Genomic DNA, 24,066 nt, shown 5'->3' on the forward strand with positions numbered 1-24,066 from the left:
CATGAATTACTGAACATTTTGGCAAACACATAATCAACATTATGGAGAATCTCCTAAGACACTTCTCCATTGCGGTTAATTAGAAGTTGATGCTACAATGATGAAGAGACATTCTGCTAGCACTTGCAGAGATCTGCATGCAAGATAGCAGATTGCATTGCCACAGAAGATAATTACCATCTAGCTGTCCTCTTCTTGCTTGTAGTTTACACAGTTTCCCTTATTTTCTTGTTACCATATATTTAGATCTGCACACTCCCTGCTGAATAGCTCACTGTACATCATGATAATACTTCTAATTGCCCATCTACCATTCATGCAGAGAAACTTATGGGCTCTTGACATCTAGGGATGGATGAAAATGCCCAGTTCTATCTTGCAGAAGAATTTTTTAAAAAAAATCTAAATAATTTTGTGATGGTTAATTTTCAAGGGGTATTTGAAACATATAAGTTTAAGGTGCTTTGAATGGATATTAAGACTCTTTTGCTTTCCATGTATGCCCCTGTTATCAGGGGCATGGAAATCCTCGGTGTTAATTTTTGCATCCTTTTAAAAAATACTGAAAGCTTTTACGTCACAGTTATACAGCATGCTAGCAACACCATCTTCTGTACCCACCTAGGCCTCATCATGAGCAGGGCCGGTGTTCCAAAATTTCAGCATACCCGACAAAATAGCATACAAATGCTACTGAGCATGTGCCAAGTCATGCAGGTCGTAAATTAACCCCATAATACTGATCAGCAGCACTAACCTTGCAACCCGAGTTATCCTGGGTCCTGGTGTGCAATGTTCACTATACAAGTGGACATAGAGTTAGAATAAAAAGTTGTCAGAGCAAAGCAATTACCGAGCCTGCAGCCCAGCGAGCGGGCAAGGGGACACTGATTCTACTAAAAAGAAGAATGCCACTTTAAATGTATGCTATTTTGTCAATGTTTGCTGGTTTTGTTGGGACACCGGATCTAGGTAATGGGGTCCCCAGGCAGAATTAGCCCGAGAGCCCTCTTGATATACCCCTTCCCAAAGCAGCATTAGGGGTTGCCAAATTCATCTGACAACCGACCAGGGCCCCTCCAGGTCTCTTCAATAATATTATGGTCCCTGGGGCCCCTGCAGAATAGCAGCTCACCTGTTTCAGCCGGCATGCATTTCTCCATATATCCATGACTCCATGCATTCCTTCATGCATTCCTTGCAGAGACACCTCTCCTCCCATGACCTGGGGCATGTTATTGCGTATAGCATGAGGCGGGTCACGTAAGAGAGTCACTCCTGCTCAGAGCCACGGACATATGGAGGAGCGCACATTGGTTGGAACAGGTGAGCAGCTACACTGCAGGGGCCCCCATGACCAACATAAACTTGGAGGGGGGGGCGCAGTGCTTGGGGGCCCTTGGGCGATTGACTCTTCATGTACAGCGTCCTTGAGTAACTAACAGCTCCGTCTTTCCATCTGTTGCTTCCAATTTTCAGCTTCCCCTTCCATATGCAGGAACCCATCTTCCATGTCCAGCCACGCTCTTGGGTTACAGCTGCTCGAGGCCCTGGCCTTTGTTGCCCTTAGAAATCCATTCCTACTGCTCAGGCACTATCTGGGCTCAAGTGTGCTTTCTAAAGATGTAATCTGAATGCAAATAATAAAAAGTCTGTCCTGTTTCTAACAGCTGTTATGACATATGAATATAAACGGCATTACTATAAACTTGCTCACTACAACAACCACAACAATCAAAAAGATCTGTATCTAAAATAAAAGCACACCAAAATGTCATTTACAACACATAATGCTAACATAGCAATAGGCATTGGCAAAGCAAGTGGACACTTCAAACGCGTTGTAAAGAGTAACCAGGATACATTTCATGTGATCTGCACAGAAATCAGTCATGTGCACCATTCATAGGGTATCATGAACTGAAATGAAGTGATACACGGTGATAAGCCATGTTGACGTATGGCATGCTGCTCTCTTGTCAGAAGAACCTGGCAAGTTCCTATAGTTCTGGGGATGTGCAAGTGGTGACACTGTCACTGGCACACAGTATCCCACAGTGCCATATATATATATATATATTTTTTATTTAAGCAAATACTCCTAATATATAAGCTGGTGTATTATCAGCAGACACATTGTAGCTTCCACAATTCAAAATGAAGACAAAGGATAGATCTGGGGAACCGGACCTGGTGTAAATCTACATGATACTAAGTATACAAGTGAATACTCATATGCATGGGTTGCCAGTAACAAGCAACCACTCTTAAAGCTACGTACACATGCTGGATTGAACTCAGCCGTGACGGCCTATAAAGTACTCCCCACATCCCACCTGCAGAAAGCCGCTCTGTTGCTCGTTCTCTGTCTGCCCCCTGCGCTACAACAGATGCACGGCTAACCTGGAGGCTAGTGGGCTTCTTTATTGGAGGGAGCAATGGTGTAGCAATAAGGGATAAAGAAGTTATGACCGCATGGGGGACCTTGAACCAGGGGGGCCCAAAAGGGGCTCTCCCTCAACCACTGCTCTTCGATGGTGCTATACTGGTAATGATCACTTCTAAACCATATATGCTTTTAATAGTGGTAATAATTAACAAGTTCTTCTCCTTTTGCGTATACCTCTCATACTGAAGATGTTCTTAGCAAGTTTCGTTGTGCCATATGAAATGCTACTGTATGTATTGAATGCTTGGAGGGGCCAAATGTAAAACTTGCCTTGGAGCCCAAGGCTTCTTAGTTACACCACTGGGAGGAAGGGAGAGTAACAAGGTAAAGCCCGCACAGCCATGGAGCCTCCTATAGCTGCTGGGACTAATCCTTTAGTGGTTAAACTTCTGGAAGTGGTGACATTTACCTTATTTCTGAAGGGATTTGAATATATAACATTTTAATTTGTGGATGCTACATTTGCCTGATCTTTTAAGAGGCTAGACTGATCCTAACTGATTGTAATCTTATGCTCCTGGACTTAATTGCTGACTATTTTCTAAATCTCTGATGGCCACATCAGCTTTGTCTCACCAGACTAAAGCCTTTCCTCCTTCTGCTTCATTTATCATTACAGATAATCCAGGAGGCCAACTGAGCCAAAAGCGGAAGAAGGCAGCATCTGAGATGCCCAGGTGTCCGTTAGCGATATCAGGAACTGGTGAGTGACTCGGCACATTGGCATTCACCTACAGTTCACCAGTCTTGGCCAGACAAACAATAATTTTTATTGAAGCTCAGAATTTATTTTAGGCATACAATATACTCTTCCTGTCTATATGTTATGACATCTATTAAAACTTGTCTACAGAATACTTTAGAACCGTACCTACCAATTAAAATTTAGGTCCCAGAAGTGTGTGCTTTTCTAGAGCAGGGCTGTCCATCTTCAATCCTCAAGGGTTGAGGTCCTTACAAATTTTTGACACAGCTCAAATAAATTGATGGGACTGAATCCGAAAAGGTATGGTTCATCAAGTAGAAAACCTTTCTCCATTTCTCAGTCCATCTTAAACAAGATGAAGTTGGACAGCCCTGGTGTAGAGAATAAATCTCATGCATTCCCATTCCCATAGATTTTCTGTGACCTTGATCACATCTGCCTATGAAAATTCAAATAATATGGCACCAACGGGTGTAAACGTCATCTGTTCAACACCCAGAGTCCATCAGAACATCCCCACTTCCTCACTTTCACAAGGAACTTTACCGTATGAGAGCAGCTTACCTCTCCAGAGATCTGATGGGCAGCGTGGACAAAAGAGTGGAGAACGAATGCATAAGGTCAAGCATAGTAGTGACACAGGTGGCAACAATGTATATGGGCATGTGACCCGCAGCTACAGAACTTTCAAACACATTTATGTGACATGATATACTGGTCTCTGCTTTGGAAACACATTTTACATGCAGTATATAAGTATATCTCACTTTTTATGTGAACAAGATTTTGAAGGTTCCTTTGAATTTAAGATCTTTCTATTAACTGGTACCTTTGGTGAAACATCATGAGTTGTGCTTTGCTTCCTAACTTAAGTCATTAGACAGTTGATAGACATTTTCAATGAGTTTGATACATTTGGATACTAGGATTCCAGGTCCCACCTGATCTCAAGCAACAGGTTCTTTTCTTGGCATTAGATAAAACAATTGTACCACACTCCATAGTCTGGATTCTCTTCTGGGTGAAGTGAACTGCTACACCATTGATTGACCTAATGTATATATTATGATACGACATTTTTCCACCGTCATTTAGGTAAGTATGAAGCTGCCAGTGTTCAACCAAAACTGGCTATCAAATGTTGTCAAAATGACTTTTCACCTAAAAGCCAATATTTAGTGATGGGTCAATGTTGGGGGGTGATAACCTCAGTGTAGAATGCAATGGTGAGGTTTCGAAAGCGAGAGTTACCATACCTGCAGATAGAATTGAGAATTTAAAGGGAACCTGAAAGGTGAGGTTGAGGTATAGGGAGGCTGTCATATTTATTTCCTTTTAAACAATACCAGTTGCTTTGCTATCCTGCTGATTTTCTGATTTTTAATACTTTTAGCTCTAGACCCCCAACAAGCATTTGCAGATCAGGTGTTTTATACACTTCTGTTAAATCTGACAAGATTAGCTGTATGCTTGTTTCTAGTGCTATTCAAACTGTAGCCAAACAGATCAGAAGGGCTGCCAGGCAACTGGTATTGTTAAAAAGAAAATAAATATGGCAGCCCCCATATACTTCTCACGTCCGTTATCCTTTATGAACTGACATCTGACTATTAGCTCTGAGCAGAGCAATGTCAAATTCAGACTGCTTGCTATTTGGCTATTTTACAGATTGCTAATTTTCAGTTCAGTTGTACTATATAATAGGGGGCATCAAAGGAATAATATTGTAACTCTCTAACTCTCTTTTAAAGGCAATCTGTCTAATCAGACATTTGCCAATTATTTTTTTTATATATATTTTAATGGGTATGTCAAACAACTGGCAAGCTACGCAATACTCATTTATGTTTTGAATGATGCTATTGTTGTTTATTCTACAGTGGCCTGGAAGTGAGTTTGAATCCATCTTGTTTTGTTCTCTTTTTTTTTTTTCTTTTCTATTTTTAATTACACAAAGCTATTGCCAGTTCTGATGAGACAAATAATATTTGCATAATAATCTTCACCAGATGTCTAAAAAGTCTGTTGCCTCCTTGTGTAATAAGGGAAGCAAAATCTGGAACCATTATGCCAACCCACTTTTTTAATTTACGCGTGAAAAGAAAAGTTATGAGCCATTTCATTAAAACAAAATTAGATCTATAAATACACTTTCTCATAAATATTCATTATTGTTAAGGTAGCCAACAAGTCAATATGAGCAACACTTAAAGCTTGTTGCTATAAAATCTACATGTATACCTCTGTGCTACCCTTGTGCACAATGCACTAGCGATGATTGTAATCTGCTAATTACAATTACGCAAAATTTCACATACATTTTTGCAATTACAGCTATACATAATTGCAATTTGGACATTCAAATTGATTTTGTGTAATCCATTCGTAATTTTGTGCAATTTTGTGCCAAATTTAGCACTTAATAGCAAGGCCCTCATACATCCTATTGTCACCAAAATTGCTACGTATGGTTAATGAGAATAGTAGGAATAAGTCGATAAAAAAAATTCAAAAAGACTTTGCATTTTTAAAATCGACTTTCTCAAAAACTACAAAGGAAAATTGCAGGTTTTTAAATGATAATTTTTCTGAGTTTAAAATCCATTTTTCCTTCTCATTTTTTAACCACTTCACAACGGAGGGGTTTTACCCCTGAAGCACCAGCGCAATTTGTACATTGCAGCGCTGCTTCCATTCATTTTTTACTGTGATATGATTGGTTATTGGGGACTGGGGTCCCCATAACCAATCATTGCACTGCAGAGCGGGGGTGTGTGCGCGCGCGCGCGGGTCGCGGGGGCGCGCGATCGCGCGCTACACGTTTGTTTACATTAATGTGTTATCAATGGAGACTGCTTCTGTTTGAAGCAGCCTCCATTGTGTCCGCAATCGGCGCGTCTAATTGGATTTAGGAACGCTTGTTCCTAACATCCAATTAGTCACCTGCTGTGCTGGCTGGCTGGAGTGTGCGCGCGAGGTCCCCGCCCACTCCCAGCCAGTAAACAAATAAGTGCGCCTTTCTCCGTGCCTGGGGGTGAAGCAGTGCGCAGAGGGACGGAGAAATTTAGCACTGGGGGGTCAAGTGGAATCAATTTCTCAAAAACTACAAGGTCTTTTGAAAAATTATTTTTTTTGTCTTATTCCCACAATTCTCCTTAAGATATGTAGCAATTTTGGTGACAATGGCATGTATGGGGGTTTTTGCTATTAACCGAAAAAAATATGCCACAAATTTACGTGAAAATCACACTTAATCTGGAAGTTACGGTTCCTGATTAGGTTTACAAATGAAATTAATTACGATTTTTCCTGAAATCTTGTATTACAATTTAACATCGAATTGCGAATTATGATGCAAATTATGATTATGTGAAATTTGTGCTCATCACTACAAAGCACACAGTGAAATATATACTCATATTTCCTTACTCATTTCTAATCTATGTAGTCTTTCAGGGCCCTCTCTGTCCTCTCCATTGTGCCACTACCCCTTCCAAAAGCTATACGACTAGAGTTCCAGTCACAGGTTACTGCGCATGCGTGGTCCCATTCATGCACCTCCTCGATCACACTCCCATTGCTGGGAGTTTTCTGCACATGCACATTCTTTTTAAAACCGGACATGTACAGAAAACTCCTGGCGAGGGGAGCGTGATCAAGGACAGGACTGCGCATGCCCAGTAACCCATGACTAGAGTTCTAGTCCTAGATATTTAAGGCAATGTCACATTGGAAGGAACCTAGGGGGTACTGAGGATTGAAGATCGATCGTTCGTGAGCTAAATTCAGTCTCCTGGAACAATAAGTCTTTATTGCAATATAGTGTACATTGACAGCATGAACTTTTTACTGCATTTTAGAAGATATTTTTAGACCAATTGCGTCATATTTTATTCCGGAGGAATTGCATTAGCTGGCCAGCTTTTTTGTTGCAGCGGTCCAACCATCACAGGCACTAAACCATCGCTCTAGACCAGGTGATTTCTCTCAGTGTGTATGGGGTACATGACTATGGTATCGTTGTGTTTGATTGGATGTGTGCATTGTGGTGGTGAGGTGATTGTCATACAAACTGGCTGCTTTTTATATTGATTTTATTTGCCTGAAGGTTTATATTGTCCTGTATTTTATTAAAGCTTTAATTTTGCTGAGTGCGCAGGAGTCCAATTCTGGTTTGTTCCTTTTTTTCTGAGTGGGAATAAGGCCACTATCCCACCCTTCTCCTTGCAGCCCAAGTCTATTGTGTGATTGAATGAGAATCATTTGTTTCATATTGGCTAAATTAGAGGCAGAAAATAAGCAAGACAGCCAGACGACTGGTGTTGTTTAAAGGGAAATAAATATGGCATCCTCCATATCCCTTTCACTTTAGGTTTGCTTTAAAAATCTATGTGCCGTGTGTGGCAGGAGTAGATCATTCTCTGACTAGATTTCGACCAGAGAGGGATCTATCTTTTGGGCAAGTAGGGTGACCATCTGCCATTGTATGGCCACCTTTAACCTTATGTCTCTGTCTTGGTGAGATTTCCCTCCAATCCTAGCTCTTGGTGACCTGTATGATCAAGATTAGGCCCGGGTCACATTTGCGGTTCTTCGCGGAACCGGCCATCAGGATCAAGTAAAAACTGTCAGTTTTTACAGCCAGTGTGCTGTAAACTGTCAGTTTTCTATGTGTTCCTATGTAGCTGCAAAAATTTCTGTTTCCAGTCCACTGGGCACAACAGTCCGGGAAAATAGGTCCTGCAGCAATGGATCTGTACAGGCGGATGGATGTGAACGGATCCATTGGTTTAACATTGGATCTGTTCGCATACAGGTCCGTTTGTACAGTATATGTTCCGCTCACCGCTAGTGTGAACTAGGCCAAAGACATTTTACTCTATGGGTACACAGATGACAATAAGTATTAGGGATCGCATTATTTCCTTATACAATCCAAAGCTTAAACAGCTTGTGTTGGAGTTCTTACCCTAAGCCTGATCCTTATGTGAATCCAAAACCTTAGTAGTGTACTTGTAATTAAGTGTTGGCTGTAATTAAGTGTTGGCTTTTCAGTCTATTTTACTCCCCTATACTTTCCTAGTGGTTTTTTGGGTCACTTGAGCATCTTGAGTATTCCGTTGTACTGGTCCAAGCCCCTATTCCATAGAGCCATATCAATCCCTGCCATGCACTGAGGACGACCAAAAGTCTGAAACAGGCTGTCTGCATGTTGGGTTGATGTTGCTGTGTAAAATTTATAAGCTATAAGCTTGCTATAAACCAGCAGTTATCAATGTAAGCCTGGCTACAAGGGCATAAAGAGATCATTTGCATTTTCAGTGGTGATGCATTGTGGGTAACCACAGTTGCTCGCTTAAAGCTGAATTATCTCAAATACCTTCTGTTTTAAGATGGCAAATTACACTAAGCGTTGCTTTTAAGTTGGAGGGCTTTTCAGTTTCTTTCAGCCCCTTATACTTTCCTAGTAGTTTTGGGAAACCTTGAGCTGCTTGGGTATTCTGTAATGAAGTGTGGTTACAGTATTTGTATTTATACATTCTTTACTGACTTTACCTCTATTGTAAGATACTTGCAAACCAGTGGCATGCTACTTCTTACATATGTATATTGTATATTGAAATATTACCCAGCATTTCACAGGGTCCATAGTCATGTATCTAACTTTCTCTCAGAAGAGCTCACATTCTATTCCTACCATGGTCTAAGGTCATTTTGGGGAGGAGACAATTAACTTATCAGTTAGTTTTTAGGATTGTGGGTAGAAATCCAAGTCCCTGGAGGAAACCTACCTAAAAACACACAGAGAATATACAAACTCCTTTCAGATAATGCCTTGAGTCAGAGTTGAACCTGGGGACCTAGTGCTTTAAGGTAAGAGTGCAATTCACTCTGCCACCATGTGACCCTTACATTAAAAGAAAAATGGTGATCAACAGGTCCAAACTCCATATTCAGGATGTGCTGAGTAATGGCAACAACTACAGGGATCAGCACACACACGGCAGCTAGTTTACTATATGTGCAAATACAGAGTAATGGCTAATAATGGCAGTGCGATCAAATTGACCTAAAATCAATAATGGTAAAATAAGAGGTACGGTATATTTCATTGTCGAGCAAGGCCTCTTTCTTTTTAGGACATGACAAACTCACTCAACTATAAGTACACTAACAGTTTAAAATTAATATATACATAACTATACGTATATATATATATATATATATATATATATATATATATATATATATATATATATATAGTTTATATATATATATATATATATATATATATATATATATATATATATATAGTTAATAAATATATATATATATATGTTAATATATATATATATATATATATACATATAGTTAATAAATATATATATATATATGTTAATATATATATATATATATATATATATATATATATATTACAAGGAAGACGTGTCATTCGTACACAATGAACAAAGTATGTTAGGTGCAGGGACAATACTTTGCCACAGTGACATTAGAAAGCATTGACAGGACACACCCAAGGCAGTAATGCTGAAGCCCACCAGGGGGCCTATACTGTTGTACGTGAGCTGTAAATAGTGTTTGTGACAGTGGCATTTAGTAGGGTTGTGTGACAACAAGTGCTACATAATTGTTTAACTCTCTGTTGTAATATTTTTCCTGGAAATTCTACCTGTATTCCCCAAATGTTTCATCCTTCATCGGCCTTGCTTCAGAGTCCACCTGAGTATCTTCTTTATCCTTCACTGTATGGGGACAGTAGGTAGATAGGTTTAGACAGAACAATAACATGAAAAGTACAATTAAGAGTTACTTGTACCATCTACAAGCCTGTATAGGAAAGTAACCCCCTAAGGTGTGAATCCAGTGAAAGCCAAACAGGGCTGTGGAGTCGGTACAAAATTATCTGACTCCATCTACGACTCCTCAGTTTATGAAACCACCAACTCCAAGTTGTTAAATTGCTCTGACCTGACCTCAACCCCTGACTCCACAGACTACAGCCCTGACTCCAACTCCGACTCCTCAATTTTTGAGACCTCTGACACCAGGTTTCCTGCTCATCTCTGCCCCCAGGACTTTACGCCAATCGGCGTTGGGCGGTCCTTGGGGAGCCACTCATCGATCGCCCATTGGCGTTAGGCAGTTGCAGAGCAGTTAAACCCCCTGCACAAATAACTTACCTAATGCCTAAAGGTCCGTACACACGCCGGACTGGAAGCAAACGACGGGTCCGTCGTCACCTCCCGCTGGGTGGGCGTTCCAACGACAGTCCGGCGTGTGTACGCACTGTCGGCGGACTGCCCAGAAACAGCCGTATCAGTCCGCCGACAGTGCGTACACACGCCGGACTGTCGTGTGTACGGACCTTAACCCCCTCAAATTAGTCCACTTGCCATATGCACCCTTTTTTTTACTGGGTGCTCCTTTTATCAGCATTGCTGTCATTTATCTGTTGTATCCAGATTACACAGTTACTTGATAAACTGACAATTCACAGAGGAGATTTGTGGAGAAAAGATAACTGAGATGGAGACTATTCTGAGGACAGATCTGATCTCACCTGAGTATTTGCCCCCTTTGCTGCGTTTGATGAAGCAGAGAATAAGGAGAATGAGCAGCAGCAGTACAATAGCGCTTATCAGCCCGATAAACCAGCCTTCCGTAGCGAAGCCTTTCTGGTTGTTGATTGGAGCTGTGAAGGAGGATAAAGTGACAAATTCAGTGAGGAAATAAAAAGCAGGAAAACCTTATTACAAACCAAGAAGAATGTTGCTTACAGGATATCACAGGAGCTACTGCAACCAAATGGCAGGCATGGGGCAATGCTGCAGAACACAACTCATGCGTGCCCAAAGTGCCTACTGCTGTCCTTCAAGCTCGAGGGTCTGTATACCTTCTGTCTCCGCCCATTTTTGGCAGGATATGACTTATCAGGGCTGAAGGTGCGCATGCAAATGATGCTAGTTTAAGGAAACAATACTATCTCTGCTCCTAGATCCGCCTCCCACATAAGTTGCCACCAATGAAACGGGTGTGCAAATCAGAGACAGGGCAAGCTTACAATAAGTAGAATCAATTAACAACCAATAACCGATAATATAATTGACCAATTGTGCAAGATGGAGCCCACAGTAAAATGCATATAATCACATAGAGCATATTGCCCGTACCAACTTGAGCTAATATTTTAAACCATTTATTTATTGTATTAATAAAGCGCCAACCTATTACGCAGCGCTGAAAAATGTAAAAATATAGTCGTGTTATAAGTGACGTGACAGGAAGTACACCTATATATGAATGATTACCACTTTATTAAGAACAAGGTGCATGGTGCTTTATAATCTACATGATGGCAAAGTGCATTGTGCTTTATAGTCGTGCGTAATACGACGGTGAGAACAAACTTGTGTAAACTAATATACCTCTTATTAAGATAACATATCCAAACAGATATGGGTAGATTAATCCCAGAGTAAACTAATCACCACCATTTGCTATATATCTGTGACCATAAACCAATTACAAAAACAAATATGAATTCATGATACTGTAATTATGATGCAAAGTAGATAATGAAACCATAGGCTAACTAGCAATTAAAAGGGGTAGCTAATCACCCCCAATTATGGTACATAACTTAAAGCATAAACTCAATCGGATTTTTTATGAATATAATGAATACAAAAGATCATGATAAAAAGTACTAATATGATAAATGGTCTCCATCTACCCATGCATGTGTCTGGGATACCATACACCAAAGCTGGTCCATTAGTTACCACAAACCAAAAACCTGCCAGATACTGTATATAAAATGCATAGAATTTGCATGTGCATAAAAATGGTAATAAACGTATTCAATTTGAACAGGCCAAAGTGCATTTATACAGTACATAGTTTAAAATATATAAGGTTCACAACCTGTTATGTAAAATGGGCAGAGTTAAATTGTGCAAGGTTCCCAAATTGTAGGGTTAGATTAGGTAGAAGAGTAACCCACATACCAGCTGCCCACTATGAACATCCAACTTTCATGCATACAAATTCTATGCATGTAACCCCAATCATGAACCATAAAAGATAAAAATGAAAAAAACAAATGGATCTGGGTCTGGAGAGACAAAAGGAAAACTAAGTTAAAAAGTTTTTGGAGAGATATATTGAAAAGAAATTCACAAGAGATCAGATATGGTACCTAAAGAATAGAATAGGAGGGTACCTGGGCCTACTTGTAATTTAGGTAATGGTAAGAAAAGGCGGTGCAGTGAACAAGGAGATTAGGGATGGTAAAGAGGATAGCAAATTGTATAGGGGCTCACAGTTCAATTTAGTTTTAGGGATGTAAATGTTTGTCCAGTGACCCAGGGTGAGAGGTAGAGACAGCCAGAGAAAAATACGCTTTTTGACTCTATGGTGAGCTGTGGCTTGGATTTGGGAGCAGTGGCATAGTAATAGAGGGTGCAGAGGTTGTGACCGCATTGGGGCCCTTGGGCCAGGGGGGGCCCTCCTTCAACCACAGTATTAGCTCTCTGTTGGTCATGTGCTGGTAATTATCACTGCTATAGATGCTTGGAATAGTGGTAATCATTAACAAACTGTTCCCCATCCCCTGCTTGCACCTCTGACACTGTAGTTGTCCTTGGCAGGTTTTGGTGCGCTATATCAATTGTTATGTATAGATTGCTTGGAGGGCCCCAAAAGTAAAACTTGCACCAGGGCCAGAGGCATATATAGAGGGGTGCCTGCTCCTGTCCTGCACTGCCATGCCTGCCCCTGTGTCACCCAGTCACTTAGACCATCAATCAAATCAGATTAATTCTGATATCTGGGGAACATGGCTTTTTAAAGAGAAACTCCGACCAAGAATTTAACTTTATCCCAATCAGTAGCTGATACCCCCTTTTACATGAGAAATATAATGATTTTCACAAACAGACCATCAGGGGGCGCTGTATGACTGATTTTGTGCTGAAACCCCTCCCACAAGAGGCTCTGGTACCATACGGTACTCTGGGCAAACTGCCACAATGTAACAATGTTCACAGACAGGAAATGGCTGTTTACAGCTGTCTGCAAGGCCAGAACAGCTAGAAACAGCTATATAACCTGCCCACAGTAAAAATGTCACCATGTAATACATGTCAGAATGTGAATCTGGGAGAGGAAAGATTTTACAATGAACAAACACTGCCTAAATCATTTATACATAATTATGGTAAAAATGAAGCACTTTTTTATTACAGTATTTTCACTGGAGTTCCTCTTTAATTTATATATGTAGGGTGCACTTGGCTTAGGGTTATAAAAGAGGACAGAGAGGGAATAAGAGGAGATATTTCCAAAAAAGTAACTTCAGCAATATCCCGAGCCAAACAACACAGGCAATCATAACACATGTACACAAGAAAGGTTGCTGTTTTTAGTTGGGAAGGTGGCTCTGATGGGGGGGGGGGGGGGGTGCAACTTCAGTATTTGCCATAGGCTCTATATTACCCAGATACGTCCCTGACCAGGGCCCATAGCTCCTTAGCTACGCCACTGGTTGGGAGGAGGCCCAAGAACCACATAAGGAGGCTAGTTCCTCCCATGACGAGTTATAAGGCCAAACACATTCGAAGCACTGGTAAGAAAAAAACATGTGTGCGTCCTCTCTGAGTTTACTAACCAGGGCAAGATTTAACATGCTATTGTGATTATTATTGTGTTGTCAGATGTCCTGTCATATATATATATATATATATATATATATATATATATATATATATATATATATACTGTATGATGTGAAATAATCATGTTATAAATAGACATGTTTTTAAGTGGATGTACAGTACTTCCTTGTATGAAAAGGATCTATTTGTCTTATCTCATGTTTGACTGCATCAATACAGAAATATATCTATATATTTAAAAAAAAAGGATATAAATTCCGAGCAACAAAAAGAAAAGAGACCAATAGGGGATGAAATTTTTAATATTAGTGGAGCTGAATTTAGTAAAAATGAGATTTCCTTGCCCAATGAAGGCTTAAAATTTGCACCTATTCTAACTTTAACCCCATTACCTATACTGTACCTATGTATGCTAGTTGTTAGAAAACGAATAGTCAAAAAGTGGGGCACAAAAGCGTTACCCAACAAAGATGAATGGTAGGATAGGCTAACTAACTTTTTTGATCAATGGCATTCAGAGCTGTCCTCTTACAACACCGTAGGGGACATAAGATGGGTGAAGTTTTATAACTTTTGGCTTTTGATTATGAGGAAGTGTTGAGCAATGCTAAATATCTGATGCTGGTTGCATTCCCTTCTTTTTTTTTTCTTTTTTCTATTGTCTTTTTTTCTTTCCCTTCTTTCCTTGTTGTTGTTTTTTTGTTTTTTCCTTTTCCTCTTTCTTTTCAACATTAGCCTTTTACTTTATGGCTTAATTTACTTTTATTATTTATTATATTTAGCAAACTTAGCAAAGCCCGGCCTAATGAAGCATGTTATTCTAGCTGGGCTTTATCAGTTGCTTTGATTTATCTGAGATTCTGAAAAAAAAAATTACACCTAAGAATCCACTTAGTATGTTGATTATTTGTTGGTGTTTAAAAATGAATTAGAAAAATGAACATAAAAAATGAACCTACTTCCTAAATAAAGATGGCCGCTCCACTAAAATGACTCAACCTGGGCATTATGTACACCAACATAAGGTTGAAGCATAATTCTACGTTTAATCCACATACAATGCAAGTCAGCACACAATAGAGGTTTTTAACAATCTGGTAATTAAGATCTGGTGCAGTTGCAGCCTAATAATAAAAGGGATTCTGATTAGGAAGTACCGCAAGCCGACCCGCATATAAGCCGACCCCCCAACTTTTAACTGAAAAAACAGGAAAAAATGATTGACCCTCATGTAAGCCGGGGGTAGGAAATGCTGGCCGTGTGATTCCCTCCAGTGTGTCCCAGTATAGCTAGTATAGTGTCCAGTATGGGTAGGTAGTGCCTCAGTATAGCTAGTAAAGTGCCCAGTACAGCTAGTAAAGTGCCCAGTATAGCTAGTATAGTGCTCAGTATAGCTAGTATAGTGCCCAGTATAGTTAGTATAGTGCCCTAGTATAGTGCTCAGTATAGCTAGTATAGTGCCCAGTATAGCTAGTAAAGTGCCTCAGTATAGCTAGTAAAGTGCCACAGTATAGCTAGTATAGTGCCCCAGTATAGCTAGTATAGTGCCCCAGTATAGCTAGTATAGTGCCCCAGTATAGCTAGCATAGTGCTCAGTATAGCTAGCATAGTGCTCAGTATAGCTAGCATAGTGTTCAGTATAGCTAGTATAGTGCCCCAGTATAGCTAGTATAGTGCCCCAGTATAGCTAGTATAGTGCCCTAGTATAGCTAGTATAGTGCCCCAGTATAGCTAGTATAGTGCCCCAGTATAGCTAGTATAGTGCCCCAGTATAGCTAGTATAGTGCCCCAGTATAGCTAGTATAGTGCCCCAGTATAGCTAGTATAGTGCCCAGTATAGCTAGTATAGTGTTCAGTATAGCTAGCATAGTGTTCAGTATAGCTAGCATAGTGCCCAGTATAGCTAGTATAGTGGCCCAGTATAGCTAGAATAGTGCCCCAGTATAGCTAGTATAGTGCCCCAGTATAGCTAGTATAGTGCCCCAGTATAGCTAGTATAGTGCCCCAGTATAGCTAGTATAGTGCCCCAGTATAGCTAGCATAGTGCTCAGTATAGCTAGCATAGTGTTCAGTATAGCTAGCATAGTGTTCAGTATAGCTAGCATAGTGCCCAGTATAGCTAGTATAGTGGCCCAGTATAGCTAGAATAGTGCCCCAGTATAGCTAGTATAGTGCCCCAGTATAGCTAGTATAGTGCCCCAGTATAGCTAGTATAGTGCCCCAGTATAGCTAGTATAGTGCCCCAGTATAGCTAGCATAGTGCTCAGTATAGCTAGCATAGTGTTTAGTATAGCTAGCATAGTGTTCAGTATAGCTAGTATAGTGCTCAGTATAGCTAGAATAGTGCCCCAGTATAGCTAGTATAGTGCCCCAGTATAAGTAGATAGTGCCCAGTATAGCTAGTATAGTGCTCATTATAGGTAGATAGTGTTCTCCCCCCCCCCCCCCCCCCGCGGCCGCAGCTGCTATTAGCTTACCCGGCGGCTTCCAATATTCCTCCCTCCGTCTCCTGCACGGGCTTGTAAATAATTCACAGCAGCTCGCCCCACGGCGGCTGCTGTGTGATGACGGAGGAAGCTGTAGGCAGAGCGGCTTCCTGTACGGGCGATGTGTATCGCCGTTGCTATGGGAACCGCTCTGCCTACAGCTTCCCTCGTCATCACACAGCAGCCGCCGTGGGACGAGCTGCGGTGAATTATTTACAATCCCGTGCAGGAGACGGAGGGTGGAATATTGGAAGCCGCCGGGTAAGCCAATAGCAGCGGCGGCCCCGGGGGGGGGGGGTTGGGGATTGGAAGGAGCCAACGGGCCAACATGACTCGCAAGCAAGCCGACCCCCCCACTTTTGGCCCGCTTTTGGGGGGTCATAAATTCGGCTTGCTTGCGAGTATATACGGTATGTAAACTGTTGAAGCGAAAGGACCTGGTAATTAAACAAGCTGATCAAGGCTATTTTTCATAAATATGAATACTGTGGAGAGCTGTATAAATTAGTCACGGATTCAGAAAATGGATTCAGAAACATAAACAACTGGGTTACAATCCTACAATGAAATATATATATAAAAAAATAATATCCTAAGAAGGTGTTTGGGGAAGGGCTATTGACTGATGCCAAATTAAAGTTCCTGATCCCTTCATTGCAGGGTGGCCCAGGGGCATTGGGGACCCCTCCTGCTGCCATCTGCATTCAGTGTAGCACAGGGAGCATTATATTTACCTGCTTCCAGCGTCACAAATTGTGCATCACAGCAACAGCACTCTCTGCTGACCTTCGACAAGCTACCAATCACGTGACTCGCATTAGTCATGTCATGTGATAGGGAGCCAGTTAATGACAGCAGAAAGAGTATGCTGTGAGGCACAGAGGAGACCCACTGCATTGGTTCCAGGTAATATTTCATGCGCTACTCTGCATGGTGGGAGTAGGTGATGGAGATGTTTGTTTACCGGCTGCCTGCCTGGTCCCTTGGGAGGGGATGGTGGTGGAATCCATGAACTTATTTGCAGGAGGCCCCATACATGGTAGTTACGCCCCTGCTATTAACTACCAAATGCCTAAGGTGCATAAGGATGCTGTGAATCCATTGTGGTGTCCAATTATAAAAGGCATAGGCTCTATTAGTCAGTTGTTGTAAGGAAACACGGAAAGGCCGCTGTCTCTCGAGGTGAGGCGGCCGTTTCCGCGTCCAGCATGGCGTCACAACGCGGAAAAAACGCTGCATGCCGCATAGGCAGTGCGGCGGAATCCGCATTGGTAACGGCGGAATCCGCATTGGTAACGGCGGAATCCGCATCAGAGGCGGCCCCCGCACTGGATACATTGCATGACAGTGCTGGTGTGGCTGGGACTGATAGTCCACCAAGATTCAGACTTACACGCGCGCGAGCACAGAGGCAGAGTTTAAATAGCAGTTAGAAGGGAGTCGGCTGACCAGCTGGGTCAGCTGACAAATTCCACTGCTCTCATTGGACCAGCAATTAGGGAGGTCCTGGAAAGGTCCTAGAGTATATATACTGCTGGTTGTTCACTTGCCCTTTGTCTGGCGTGCGATCACATATGTGGGAGCACCCAGATCCGTAGTCAGATCCGCAAGTGTGCCGGGACCAGCTGGAGCTGTAATCCTACACTTAGCTAGATTCTGTTGATAGCTAAAGTACTAGTTTGATTGTGATTATCTGTTATGACTTTTGCCTGCCTTGACTATCCTCCGAACTCTGATCTTGTACTTCGATATTTCTGATACTCTGTTGCCGAACCCTGGCTCGTTCCTTGACTCTGCTTCTGCCTCCTGATTTTGTACCTCGATATATCTAATACCCCGTTGCTGAACCCTGCCTGTACTTTGACTCCGCCTTTGCCTCCTGATATTGTACTTTATCTGTCCGTGTGTATACTACCTGGCTTGTCCGACCTCGAGAACCGACCTTACCGTTAGAGGCGGTTCCTCGCTCTGTTAGCGACCCTTCGTCCTGAGGGTTACTTTCAGACTATCCTTCCTACTGTCAGTCTGACTCCTCCCGTCTTGGAGAGCTCAGGTCTGCGGAAGGAATCTGTGCAGTACTCCTTGCTGCACTGAGGCCTACTCCTCAAAGTGTTACTGTTACACCAAACACTACACTCTACTCAGGTGAACAGAGGTTAGCTAGTATATCGGATTATCAGTGATACTGCAGATCACGTATAATCTGGTATACATCTGTATTCCCAGTGATTCTGCAGATCACTGGTAATCAGATCCTCTCTGTGCTTCACCGATCGTTACAGTTGTCCAATCTTCTTTTCAGCCCCTAGTTAATAACCTCCCAAGAGTGCTTGCGTTACAGATTATAAATTCTGATGAATGCTTGGATGATGTGTTGTCACCTCCAGCCCGTGATGAGTCATAGTCTAATGAAACGCGTTGGGCGGAGCTAGGAGGTAAGCAGACACTCGAGCTTGAAGGACTGCAGGAACAAGGAAACACCTTGGAGAGGTATTGGTTGTGCAATATCTTGTAAATCGACATTCTTCTTGGTTTTTAAATATTAACCACTTCCCTACCCTGGTCATTTTTACAGTTCAGCTCAGCTCTGATTACTTTGGCATAACTTAATGATCTATATATTGGGGTTTTTTTCTGGGCAAATTAGGCTTTTTGTGGCCGATATTTGTTTTAGTACGGTAACTATTTTATTTCCTATGCATTTTAAAAGGAATATAAGGAAAAGAGTGAAAGATTACACAATTTATTCACTTTCATACATTATAGCTTTAATGTAAACAGTTATATTGTACATTAAACCCAGGTTCCGTATGATGATGAGATATGTGCTTCCCAAGACAGCTGTTGGTGAATGCAAGCGCAAGAGGTGAGTGCAGCTTGTTCCCTCCGTTCCTCCTGGTTTTGGCATGTCCCATCTTGAGTGAGGTGTGTGCCTGTAATTCCTTATTAGTCAGAGTTACTCTATAGTCCACCTAGGTCCCGAATAGAGAGAAACTGTCACATGCTTACTTGAAAGTTTAAGGCAGCAATGACGCTTATCAAATCATAGGCATTTTGCTGCACGGCAAAATCGCATTCAAAAACGCAAGTAGATCTTTCCTATGGATCTGCTGCATATTCATTTCTGCATAGACTAACATTCTGCTTTTCCTGCAAACACAAGTGTTATCCCTCCCTAATTCTTTCAGGCAAAAAAAACAAAAGAAAGGAACTCGGCCTAGTTATTTACAGATTACCCAGCAAGTTAATGGTGAACCAGAACTCCTAGGAGTGTGTAAGGGGCTGAAAGGGATCAAAAAGCCTCCTTACTAATTGCAATGCTGGCACTGTACATACGTATGTCCATCTCATCATGTCACATGTCACCTTCAGTACACGTCAAGTATTAAAACGAAGAAATGATTGGCTTGACCAATTTTGTATCTTACCTATATGCGTAGTTGGCACCTCTTGCCTCCAGACCTCCTCAAAACCACTGTGGTTTAAAGCCAAAAGACGAATCTCGTAATACTTCCCAGGCTGCAATTCACCCAGTTTGTAACTTCCCTCTGATGCATTAATGATATCATGGTGCTGCCACTGGTCATCTTTAGATGGAAAGAAAAGCACTGTTACTAAAGCAAAACTTCATAGAGCTAATACGAAATGCACCCTATTTTTATAAACTTAGAGGTGGATTTATACTTGGTCTGCTGTTTTTTTTACTAGTTTCTTAGATTCAGTGTTACAACATATATGGCATTGGTGTATCTTTTACAGACAGTTGGCACACAGGGACAGTGGGGTATTTTTAAGGTCTACGGAGACTTTCACACTACCGCGGTCAGGGGCGTCTCTAGCCATTTTGTCACTCCAGGCGAGAAATCCTGTGGCACCCCCCCCCCCCCCGCCCCCCGTGATTGCCCCCAGTCCCATACCCCGCACCCCTCATGGTGAACACCACTCCTGTGGTGAACCCCACCCCCAAGACCCCCGAAAATTATAATGCAGCAGTGTTTCACCAGAAAATGTACTTATTGCGGCATGGGTTCACCAGAAAATAGTTGTTATGCAGCAGAGCGTTTCACCATAAAATATACTTATTGCGGCATGCACTCACACACACCACACACAGTACACACACACACACTACACACACACACACACTATACACACACACACACAGTACACACACACACACAGTACACACACTGCACACAACATACACCCTATACACAGTACACACACACACTTTAGACACGCACAGCACAGTACACACACTATACACACACACACACACAGACACACACACAGACACACACACACACACACCACACACACACACACACACGCACACGCACACACACACACGCACACACACACACACACACACACACCACACTATACACAGCACACAGTAGACATACACTATACACATACAGAGATAGGAGGAGTGGAGTGAGACTGAGAATAGCCTGAGATGGAGCAGTTTATCTGTATTGCAGTCCCACATTACACAGATACTAGTTGCTGGTAATAGGACTGCTGTCCCTGCCAGTCTCTTACACAAGTCAGCAAGCAGCCCTCCTGGAGTCTAGGGACTGTCAAAACTTTTCAACCTGTTTAACCTCCCTGGCGGTAAGCCCAAGCTGAGCTCGGGCTATGCCGCGCCGGAGGATTTCTCAGGGCCTGCTGGGGCGATTCGCCCCATTCAAAGTGCTGTGCGCGCAGCCAGCACTTTGCTAGCCGCGCGCACAGCTCGATCGCCGCCGCTCTGCGGCGATCGGCCGCACGCAGCGGCGAAAGAGGGCCCCCCCCCGCCAGAGCCCTGCGCTGCCCGGACCAATGAGTTCCGGGCAGCGCTATGGGCTGGATCGAGTGCGCATGACGTCAGGACGTCGGCTGACGTCCATGACGTCATGCCGATCGTCGCCATGGCGACAGGAGAAGCCAAACAGGGGAACGCGTTATATACGCGCTCCCCTGTTTGCTATTGATGCCAGCGACGATCGCACTAGAGGGCCACATGCGCCCTTTAGTGGTGTTTCATGTAGCTACCGCTCTGGTAGCTTTACATGAAACAAAAAAAAAAAAAATACAAAAAAAAGGATTTTTGCCCATTTTAAAAAAAAAAATTAACCGCCAAGGAGGTTAAGACCTTATCTGCACTTGCAGTCATTATAACAATGGGGAGACACCAGACAGATTTTTTCCCACTGACCCTCCAGACGAGTTCTACATCATGCTGTGTATATTTACCAGCTTGCCTGCCCTCTAATTGCACTTTTATCAGCTAGCCTAGTGTTTTACATTGCCTTACATCAACAAACCTGAATACAGCAGACACAGGACCAACCCTAAATCATTGAATGAAAGGAGGCCTGGGGGGAAGTCAATGCCTGGCTGCTACACAGTCTCTACATCCACGCAGTTAGCAGTAGCAGAGAGAGAGAGGGACTGAATTCTCAGGAGTCGGACTCAGGAGCTGATGATGCTGTACTCCTCGGATCCCTGACTAGGATGAGTGCCTTCTCTCACTGACTCATTCATTACTGTGGTTCTTTGAATCATTGAGCTGAAGTCCAGTCAGCCCCGCTGCTGCTGCTGTGTAAACTGACACCTGAGTCAGCTGAGAGGCATTTCTTCTCTCACTACTCAGTGCAGAAGCGCCCTTGCCTCTTCCTGTCGCCTTAGGCGAAAATTTATAGCTGCCTAATGGCTCGGACACCTCTGACCGCGGTATGGAGCAATGCGACGGAAGTGACATTTTCTCTGCATCCCCAACGCAGGTCCAAAACTATGTTAACGCTGCAGTGATGAGTGCGACCACCCAGTTCCTGTCACTGACCTGGAAAACCGAGTGGGGACGGTTAGTTTCCCGCCTGCTCTGACGGTGGTTGCAAGGATTTGTAACACACCTTTGTGAGTATATACATCCTTAGCAATTTGCTTTGCTGAACATTACATGATTCTGCACCATTGGCTCCTGGTCTTCTTTTGTCTTTTAGATGAACCTGGGGTTGTTACAATCACAGGAATCATCGACATAAGCTATTAAGGATATTAGAGCATTTAACAAAAAAATTCCTAAAAGTTCAAATTATTGGACACGTTTGCATTCTATAGACAGTTTTCCAACTGTGCCCTGTCTTGTGAAATAGCAGAACAGTACACAGAAAGTAATGTGTATGTAAGTTTACGTTTACTTTGTTAATGACCACTGGCATCTCACTGATGCTGGTGATCATTGATTACAGGCACTTTGGAAACACCTGTTCTCATTCACCGACCAGTGCAGTAACCGGTGGTGACGATAACGCGCACAGATGCATGCACGCACACGGGGTGTTTGATCGTGGCCGAGTACGTGTATCTACACCCCTGAGGCTAAAATGAAGTCTCAAGGAGTGTAGATCTACTGTACTCAGACCAGCAACAGGTTAAAAGGAAATAAATATGGCAGCATATACATATATATATATATCCCTTTCACGTCAGTGGTATTTTCATTGCTCTTATGCATTCAGATTAAAATGGTGCACAACAAACTCTGTAAAGCACCGTGGAAGAGGGCTATATAGATAATAATGCAAACAAGAAGAAAATAAATCTAAGGTTGCACCAAGTTGGGTATAATTAACACTCCTTTATAATATACACTAAGGGACACTTTAAAACATCTATGAAAGCCAAAGAGAGGGAAAGGCGGCGAGGCCCAGAAAGGGGGCTGTGTGAAAAAATAATATGCCACACAATTAATAAATGAGGGTAGGTAATCCAACAAATAAACAAAATCTCATGATCAAAGAGTAGTCAAAATGCATAAATAAACTGTATAGCAATTCATAAGTATATAAATAGGGTACTTTTCCGTTAGCCGGGCGCATCCACTAGGTGGCGATAAAACTCCACCAGAATTACATCTTTCCCTACTATCCATGGCGGCCTGGAGGGGGAATAGTAATTAACGCCACCTAGTGGATGCGCCTGGCTAACGGAAAAGTACCATAAATGGTATTTCAAAAAGGCTTTCTTTTCATGTTGCATGGTGCCCCCTCTGGTCTGTTGCATAGGGTGGATGACATTTATATTTGTTTATATTTGTTTATTTATTACACAGGTAGTGTTGACCATCAGTTGCTTTTTTTTTTGCTATATACTGTAAATAATCAATCAATCAATCAATATCGCACTTACTGCTTTTATTCTTGATCTGTACTCTGATCTCAACATTTCTTACGCCTTCTAGTGGTCTCCATTTCAGAGTGACACATTTGTCTGTGCTTGAAAAGGTAACGTTCAGGATTGGAGGAAACTCTAGGAAGGATACAAGGTGTTAAACTGGAAACCTGGACATTTATTCATGGCAATCTTTACTCTGATATACTGCAGCTGATTGTCCCAGATGGACTGCTGAAACCCCGTAATCAATCAGTAAATGTATAGCCGTCAGTCACAGGCTATAAAGCAGGCTGTATAGTGTCTATTCATCATAATCGCACAAGCACTCTGAGCTAAATGAAAATATGTGCATAGATCGCAATCAATACAGCTAAAAGACATTGGGCCTGATCCAATTCCCTTTTTTTTCTTAAGTTTTCCCTTAGGTGATATTTTCATATCTTATCAATAAGATGTCATCTAAACCACCAGCAAGCAAGAAAATATTCAGAATAATTTTGACAGTATATTTTGCTTACTTTTTGGTACTTTTTTTTTTCGATTGCAGAGTGCCAAAAAGTGATTTTA

At 42.1% G+C, this 24,066-nt stretch overlaps 1 protein-coding gene and 1 long non-coding RNA gene across 5 annotated transcripts in view; one reads left to right on the forward strand and one right to left on the reverse strand.

Moving 5' to 3' along the window:
• Nucleotides 1-24,066, reverse strand: part of L1CAM (L1 cell adhesion molecule) — a 440,855-nt gene that overhangs the window by 16,253 nt on the left and 400,536 nt on the right. For 2 of the 3 annotated variants that reach the window (XM_068248209.1, XM_068248208.1), the window contains 4 exons: nt 23,515-23,634; nt 19,767-19,925; nt 10,738-10,869; nt 9,847-9,919 (listed from right to left, as the gene is read on the reverse strand). In XM_068248209.1, the coding sequence (XP_068104310.1) occupies nt 9,847-9,919; nt 10,738-10,869; nt 19,767-19,925; nt 23,515-23,634 (484 nt within the window). Of the gene's footprint in view, nt 1-9,846; nt 9,920-10,737; nt 10,870-19,142; nt 19,311-19,766; nt 19,926-23,514; nt 23,635-24,066 lie in introns of those variants that run through there. The other variant, XM_068248210.1, reaches the window with a different exon arrangement.
• On the forward strand, nt 3,066-23,735 carry LOC137527596 (uncharacterized). Of its 2 annotated transcripts, XR_011023185.1 has the most exons (4): nt 3,066-3,152; nt 19,142-19,204; nt 22,107-22,239; nt 23,567-23,735. It is a non-coding gene; the product is annotated as an uncharacterized lncRNA (long non-coding RNA). The 2 variants fall into 2 exon arrangements; XR_011023186.1 differs by lacking the exon at nt 22,107-22,239.

This window comes from Hyperolius riggenbachi, chromosome 8 (assembly GCF_040937935.1).
Source record: "Hyperolius riggenbachi isolate aHypRig1 chromosome 8, aHypRig1.pri, whole genome shotgun sequence".
Taxonomy (NCBI): domain Eukaryota; kingdom Metazoa; phylum Chordata; class Amphibia; order Anura; family Hyperoliidae; genus Hyperolius; species Hyperolius riggenbachi.